The sequence below is a fragment of the Vitis riparia genome, chromosome 12 (genome assembly GCF_004353265.1).
Source record: "Vitis riparia cultivar Riparia Gloire de Montpellier isolate 1030 chromosome 12, EGFV_Vit.rip_1.0, whole genome shotgun sequence".
Taxonomy (NCBI): domain Eukaryota; kingdom Viridiplantae; phylum Streptophyta; class Magnoliopsida; order Vitales; family Vitaceae; genus Vitis; species Vitis riparia.
The window spans coordinates 22,589,656-22,598,434 of record NC_048442.1 but is presented as its reverse complement, the minus strand read 5'-3'; the positions used below and the strand labels follow the sequence as shown (position 1 = coordinate 22,598,434).

The window sequence follows — 8,779 nt, the reverse complement described above, 5'->3', positions numbered from 1 at the left end:
AGCGTTCAAAAAAAAAAGCTAGATTCAAAAAGGGCATGTGCCTCTAGAGTCCAAGTGTACCTAAGGCACACTTCCAGCACACCTTCAACACGTCAGAGCATGAGGCATAAGCCTTCTAGGTGTTGCAAAGATGGTTGGACCAATAAATAAATTCATTTAAGGGAAAAAAAAAATGATGTCTAAGGATAGGGGAAAAAGAAAACAAAAACCTAACCCTAACACTAACCTTATTGTCAATGGCCACATCTCAAGCCTCTCAAAACCATCAGCAACAACTCACTCCAGCCAAGGTAGCTTCAACATCTTCACTTCACCTCCAACAAGATCTCTATATACATTCCTTGGTGCTCCTCGATTCTTCCCTCTACGTTATAATTCCTTATCCCCGATTCTTCTTTATAATCTACCAATTTAGGTTTTTTTTTTTTCCTTCCATTTTATAGTTTTCCCTTTTTCTTTTCTTTTCTTTTCTTTTCTTTTTTTTTTTTTTTTGTTTATTAACATTAAAAACAAGTTTTGATAAAAAGACTCCTTTTGTTTTTTTTTTTTTTCCATTTTTAAGTAGAAAACTCCCAAATTAGATAAAATTAAGATAATTAATAATTGATTTTTATTTTACTTAGATAAAATTAGATAATTGATAATTTATTTTAATTTAAAATTAGATATATGATTGATTTTATCTTAAAATTAGATAATTAGATAATTGATAATTGATAATTGATTTTAGTTTGCATAGATCAAATTGGATAATTGATTTTTTCAAATAGTAAAAAAAAAACTAGTTAATTGATTAATTTTTTGTTTTTTAAAATTCTTTAATTGTTATTGTTTTTCAAATGACAAAAAAATATATAATTTTTTTGTCTTTAATTGATGTTATAAGGTTTTTTATTTATTTTTATTTTGTATATATTTTAAATCATTTTTAAATATTTATTCATTACAAAAGTAAGGGTATCAAAAGGCTTATGCCTTAATGCTTCGAGGCTTATGTCTTGCCTTATGGACACAAAAACGTTTTGCCTTTCACTTTTGCCCTTAAAAACTTTGATTGGACTCCACTTCGATTTGATGTGAAAATTTCTTTTTTGCATGGAAACCTTGAAGAAGAAGTCTATATGGATGCTCCACTTGGTTTTGAAAACTTGTTCAATATTAAGAGAGTTTGTAGACTAAAAAAGTATTTATATGATCTCCTAGAGCTTGGTTTGAGGGATTTACCAAGTCCTTGAAGAGATATGATTTTACTCAAAGCCAAGGCAATCACGCATTGTTTCTTAAATGATCCTCACTAATGAAACTTACTGTGCTTATTGTCTATGTACGTGACATCATTGTAACAACGGATGAAGAGGAAATAAAAAATTTGAAGACTCTATTGGCAAAAGAGTTTGAAATCAAGGACCTAAGAACTCTAAGATACTTTCTGATAATGGAAGTGGCCAGATCAAAACAAGGCATATTTGTTTCCCGACAAGAGTATTTCCTAGATCTTCTACAAGAGATTAGGATGATCAATTATAAACCAGTAGAGACTCCAATTGATCCTAACCAAGGCATATTCTTGAAGGGATTCCGGTTGATATAGGGAGATATCAAAAACTAGTAGGAAAACTAATTTACTTGTCTCACACTAGACCGAATATAGCATATTTTGTGAGCATTGTTGGCCAATTTATACACTCACCATTAGAGTGTCACACAAAAACTGTACTAAGGATCTTGAGATATTTTAAAGCTACTCCTGGAAAGGAATTAATGTTTAAGAAAAATTATCATTTTCTTGTAGGGGCATACACAAATGCAAATTGAGCAAGATCTATCCAATAAAAGGCCCACTACAGGTTATTACACCATTGGAGGAGGGAACCTTGTTACATGGAGGAGTAGGGAACAAGTTGTAGCCAAATCAAGTGCAGAGGCTGAATACAGAGCCATGGCTCAAGGGATTTGTGAAGTTTTGTGGATAAAGACTCTACTTAAAGAGCTAAGCTTCGAACCAAAAGAACCAATGAAGATCCATTGTGACAATAAAGTCACCATCAACATTGCTCACAATCCAATTCAACATGATTGAACCAAACATATTGAAGCTGATAGACACTTCATAAAAGAAAAAATTGAAGCTGGACAGATCACCACTCCTTTTGTGACTACCAAACAGCAGTTTGCTAACATCTTCACAAAAGGACTTTCTTACACCATGTTTGACTTTATTGTGTGCAAGCTGGAAATGCATAAGATCTATACACCAGCTTGAGGGTGAGTGTCAGAAATTGTTACTAATTTCCTGATTCTTGATTCAATTTTAGAATCAATTAATGATTGTATATACTTTAGAATAGGTCAGCAGTTTAGAGTAAATATATGAATTGTCTTTGTAATACTTCCCTTGTATAGCATATATCCTTTTTACTCTAGGAGGGTAGGTGTGTAGGTGCATATATTAAAATCTTAAAACTTGGTTGATGTATAGTGAATTTGATTCTTTCTGCCTTCAAGAAGCAATGATACTGCATTGTTGCAAAGAAGCAAATTTTAAAAAGTCCAATAATAGAAAAGGACCCATGCTGCTATTTTGCAATCTTAAACATACCTAAACAACCAATACCTAAGAATATCGGAATATAAGCAATATGCAGCTTCAGAGGAGGTATAGCAAAGTGTTCTCCTGTTATAAATTAAACACCATAATGACAATAGCAAGATCTCATCAGCATATAACAGATTCTATATCTTGGTTGATGTATGATGCCTATAAGTTCTCAGATGAACTAAACATAATTCTGCAACAATCACCAATTGTCGTACCTCATTAAGCTTTGCTGAAAGCTCATCAAGCAACTCAATGCGACTTTTAGACTTCTCCAAAGCTTGCATAACCTTCTTCTTTTGAAAAAGTAGCTCCCTTGCTTCATTTTCCTTTCCAGTTTGAACGCTAATAGCTGCCTGTCGTCGAAGCCTCTCTGCTGCCTCTGATAATCTCATAAGCCTCAATCGTGCATTATTTGCTGATCAAAAACATATTGAAAATATGAATTATGCCATGAAGTATAAGCAATTATTCTGGCACACAAAATGATGTATGAATTGTCATAATGTATTAAAAACTCTTAATACTCACAATCAATTACCCAAGAAAAGAAATAGGAGAGCTGTGGAGGGGGGCTTCTTATCAGGGTGTAATATAAGGGGTGGCAGTGAACCCTCTCTGATTATCTCTCACTTGTTTTTTGCTGACGATACAATTATATTCTGTGAGGCCAGAAAGGAGCATCTAACCCATTTAAGTTGGATTTTATTCTGGTTTGAAACGGCGTCAGGCCTAAGGATTAATTTAGCCAAGAGTGAAATCATTCCAGTTGGAGAAGTGGTGGAGATGGAGGAGTTGGCTGTTGAGCTAGGTTGCAGGGTGGGGTCCTTACCTTCTCAGTACTTGGGTCTTCCTCTAGGGGCTCCTAATAAAGCGCCTTATATGTGGGATGGGGTGGAAGAGAGAGTCAGGAGGAGACTAGCTCTTTGGAAACGGCAATATATTTCTAAAAGGGGAAGAGTCACTTTAATAAAGAGTACTTTGGCTAGCATGCCAATCTACCAAATGTCTATCTTCAGAATGCCCAAGATTGTTGCTAGAAGACTTGAGAAAGTGCAAAGCGACTTCTTGTGGGGAGGGGGAAATATGGAGGGGAAAATTCATTTGGTAAATTGGGAGGTGGTATGCACAGACAAGGATAAAGGTGGGCTAGGCCTTAGGAAGCTAGCTATGTTGAACAAAGCTCTGCTTGGTAAGTGGATATGGAGATTTGCTTGTGACAAAGATAATCTTTGGAAACAAGTGATCAAGGTGAAGTATGGGCAGGAGGAATTTGGGTGGAGGCCAAAGAAGGCTAATGGGGCAGTGGGAGTAGGGGTTTGGAAAGAAATTTGGAAAGAATCAGATTGGTGTTGGAATAACATGACTTTCAGAGCAGGGAAGGGCAACACGATCAGATTTTGGACAGATGTGTGGTGTACAGAGTCAGCGATGTCCCATTGTTTTCCTCATCTCTTTGGTATGACGGTTCAAAGGAATGCAACGGTTGAGGAAATGTGGGAACAAAATTCGGGGCAAGGAAATTGGAATCTAAATCTTTTGAGGGATTTCAATGATTGGGAGATGGAGTTGGTTGGGGATTTTCTACATATATTGAGGGGTCACAAGCCCTCTCTGGAGGAAGATTCAGTCCTGTGGAGGAAAGGAAAAAGAGGTCAGTTCAGGGTCAAGGAAGCGTATAGTTTGTTGGCGAGGTCAGCTGATACAGGTTTTCCTTCTAGGAGCATTTGGGTGGCAAGGGTGCCAACTAAAGTTGCTTTTTTTTGCGTGGGAGGCGACATGGGGGAAGGTGCTCACTTTGGATAGACTTCAAAGAAGAGGGCTTCAACTTCCAAATCGCTGCTTCCTGTGTGGTTGTGAGGAAGAAAGTGTAAATCATATCCTTATACATTGTATAGTGGTTAGAGCTCTATGGGATATTGTTTTTGGTTTAGTTGATGTGAAATGGGTTTTTCCAGAAAGTGTAAAGGAGGTCTTAGCTAGCTGGAGGGGCTCGTTTGTGGGAAAGAAAAGGAAAAAGATTTGGGACGCCATTCCGTTGTGTATTTTTTGGACAATGTGGAAGGAGAGGAATAGATTAGCTTTTAGGGGAGGTGTGTTGAATGTGCAGAAGTTAAAGAATTTTTTTGTTTGTAATCTATGGAGTTGGGCCAAATTGTATGTAGGTGAGGAGGCGTTCTCCCTTATAGGTTTCCTAGAGTGGATAGCTTCCATTTAAAGGGAGGTGATTCTTTTGTTGTTGTTTTTTGAGGCCTTAGCTGCCTTGTATACTCCCTGTATACCTTGTGGCGTTGTGCCTTTTGAATGAATATCCTTTACTTATCAAAAAAAAAAAAAATTACCCAAGAAAAGAAAAACTATCACTTATTTATCAAATGTTAAGTTCATATATGTTTAGAACAATAGGCTCCCAACTATGTAATAAATCTAAACTTCCTAGGCTCGTATGATAAAAAATTTAGGCTGTGTAACCTCTCGGTCTTTCACCTCTAGCACCTCCTGACACAAGAGAACAAAGGCTTGAATATAAATACATTTATTCATCTAAAGATAAGCACCTTCAAGTGTAGAACCATAGACTCCCAACAATGTAAGAAATCTACACTTCCTAGGCTCCTAAGATAAGAAATTTATATTTTGAACATCTTGGTCTTTAACCTTTGGGGCTTTCAATTCCAAGTGACATGACATGTATACATATAAGAGTAACAAAACATAACAAGCAGATACTGAGGCAAAAACAAGGGTTATGGCTAGAGCAATGACATCATGGCCTATGGCTTACTAAGAGAAATTCCCTAGATAGAGCTAAATGGAAGGAAAGGATCTGTGAAAGCAGAAAACTTAGCAGAAGGTTTTCTCGAGATAACTTGAACGCACCATGAACTAACAGCACAAAATAAAACTACACTAAATGGCAAGGTAAGCTATCTAGGTTAGGATGGGAACACTTCAGAGTTAAACTAAAATTAAAAGTTAAACATATAATATTATTATATTGCAGAAACTTTTAAAAACAACATACCATCAAACATGAGACTAAAAATGCATGTTTATGGTTACATGATTATTCTACTCATCCAAGGATTTTTTTTATACATAGAATAAATATCAAAGGAAAGTACCAGATCCAATTCTTGAGACCTGAAATGTGGTTCAAAAACCAGACAAAATGACCTTAAGGCTTTGTAGATCTTTAGTTCTGGCTCTTGTAAAAAATACAGTGTCATCCATGAATTGTGAATGGGAAACCTTAGTTTTGCTTCTATCCACGGAAAACCTTCCAAGATATCATACTCCTCAACTCTCACCAAGAATTTATTCAAAACATCAACCACAATGGTAAAAAGGAAGAGTGAAAGTGGCTATGCCCATCTTAACCCTCTAGAAGCCTTAACCCACCCTTTGACATACTTGTTCTCTCAAATAGAAAAACTATTTGAAAACAAACAACATCTAATCCAATGCCTCCATCTTGAATAGTATCGTCCAAAAGACCCCAATAGACATGTAAACCTTTTCAAAATAAATCTTGCAAACCACACTCTCTTCACCTAAGTGTCTTTTCTCATCTACTACTTTATACTACTTCTAGAATCTACCTCCTTTTAACAAAAGCCCCTAGGAAGAAGTAACTTCGTTTAAAACTCCAAAACTAAGAATGACAAAACTGTCTTGAGTTTCCTCATTTTTCCTTTGATGCTCTTGATTTCAGTTTTATTATGGCATCTGGGGAAAAATGTGCTGAGTCTTAGAATCTTTATTATTGGTAAAGTTTAGCTCACTTTTGCAGGCACAACAAAAATCCCATTCTGTATTGCATCATTTTGCATATATTTTTCTAATGGCTTTTACACACCCATGACCATTAAAGCTTTGTAGCACCAAAAGATTTACCAATCTCTACAACAGCCTAATTGAAACATTCCAAACCATATTCCTTACAAATAGTTTTTGATTATCTTTGATTATACTTTTAATTGCAAAAATGGTTAGGTTGAAACTTTAAGGCTATGTTTGGTTCCTGGAATGTTTGAGGGCAAATGTGAGAGAAAGAAAATAGAGAGAAAAAGTAGAGGAAAAGAAAAAGTAAAAGAAAATAAAAAATAGATTTAAAGTCAATAAATAATTTTTATTTCCTACTTCAAACTCATTTCACTTATTTAAATCTTTTATATAAAGATTAAATAGTTTAAAAATATATAAGTTTCTCACTAATTTTAATTATAGTCCACTTTCTTTCATATTTTCCATGGTAAAACCAAACATGAGAAAATCATTTTCTTAACATTTTTTTACATTTTTTACATTTTTTTTTACTTACTTAGTGCCTTCCGGAGCCAAACATAGCCTAAGAGACCTTAGATTTTCTCTTTTGAGGTCGGCTATATATCACAATTCTAAGAAATAAAATAAATTAATATTTACAGTTGCCCAGAATCCCAATTCAACAAATTTTAGCAATAAGCAACCAAAAAGAAAAAAGAAACTTCAGCCAAAACTTTATTAAACCCCAGTTTGGTTGCTAAGAAAACTGAAGAATTGTCATGCCTTACGCTGCTTCCGCTTCCAACAAAATTAAAAACTCAACTCGACTAACCACAAAAGTATTTCGGCCAACTACTGGAAAACCCCATATTCAAAAGTTAAGCGTCTTCTCGTCTCCTACCATTTTCAGACAAATATGTGGAATCAAAAGGGTGGACAAAGAAAAACAGAAGAGGAAAACAGACCTTTGGCTCTAGCATTGTCGGCCTCAGAGTGAAGCTGATCGAGTTGGGCACGCAATTGGTCGGTACCGATGTTGGAAGCCGAACACAGACACACATTCGTCCATGGAGGCCTCCGAGGAAGAACCCCCATGGCTCCACAATTTACCACCAGCATCTCCCTCACCTCTTTCTCTCACTAAAATCCAAACCCAAGCTGAAAATGCCCTTTTATGCTCAACCTGAATTTGGGATCAAATTGCCCAATTTCACCAACAAAATTTGATTTTGAGGTCATAAATTATTGTGAAAAATTATGTCTTTCGTTTTTACCGTTAAACATCCCTAAATTAATGACTTTTGGACAAAGAAAAACCTATTAATTAATCACTAAATTAATAATTATAAATTTTTTATTAATTATTTATTAATCAAGGTATTTTTTATTTTTCCAAAATATTGTATTTAAACAAATAATTTTTAATAAATAATTTAATGAGGAATATTTAACTATTTAATTAAGAAATATTTAATTTAAACAAATAATTAATTAACAAATATTTAATTAATTTCATTTTACGAATTAATTATTCTTTTTGTATGTTGTTTAAACAAATTATTTTTATGAATGTATTTAATTTTCAAAGAAGTATTTATTTTTTTCTAAAATATAAAATTGCATTGTTTAATCAAACAGCATTAAACAGTTTGTTTAATTAATTTAATTGCACATTAAGAAATTATTAATATATGAAATAAACGGGACTCATGTGAAACTATATATATTTTTCTATAATGTAGTCGATGGGAATCCCTGATTACTTAATTTACATGTCCTAAATCTTGTTAGGTACATACAAAACGACTTATGTTTTATATTTATGCGTAACGAAAATAATTAATATAAAAAGCACTTTTAGATCTAGAAAATCAAATGTAGGTGTGTTTACTAAGATTTGGATGTTCCCAAATGGTTTCCCATCAATGAAGAGTAGGAATATAATCAAATAAGATCTCATACACCTACAATTAAAGAAGATCCCGTACACCATAAGTCTTCTACCCGATGACTCCTTTAATCTTATAACTCAAATGGTGGAGATTTAGAGGATGGAAGTTAGAGTTCTATCTCTAGAATATAAGGAAGAATGACAAAAGTTTAAAATTATGAAACCATTCTTAAATGGGTTTTATGGGCTTTTCATTCAAGTATATGAGCTCAAACGAGGACCATTAAGACTCATAAAATAGTACTATCTCTCTCAAAATCTAATTATAAAGTTGATTCAATATTTCATTATAAAAAGTCAATTGCATTTTATTACTCTATGTAATTCATGACCTGCTATCTATTATAGATAGTCTCCCTATAAACTGGTGTTCATAATTTAACAAGGTGAAAACTATCTGCCTCTCCAGACTATCTATATTATCCTTTAATTATAGATCTTCTTATTGTATAATCAATTAATAT

At 34.0% G+C, this 8,779-nt stretch overlaps 1 protein-coding gene across 1 annotated transcript; it reads right to left on the bottom strand.

Moving 5' to 3' along the window:
* Nucleotides 1–2,420: 2,420 nt before the first annotated feature.
* Nucleotides 2,421–7,540, bottom strand: LOC117926116. Its single transcript, XM_034845193.1, has 3 exons — nt 7,330–7,540; nt 2,815–3,014; nt 2,421–2,516 (listed from the first exon to the last, which is right to left on the bottom strand). The coding sequence occupies exons 1-3, from the start codon at nt 7,481–7,483 to the stop codon at nt 2,421–2,423; spliced, it is 450 nt and encodes a 149-aa protein (XP_034701084.1). The 5' UTR covers nt 7,484–7,540.
* Between the last annotated feature and the right edge of the window lie 1,239 nt (nt 7,541–8,779).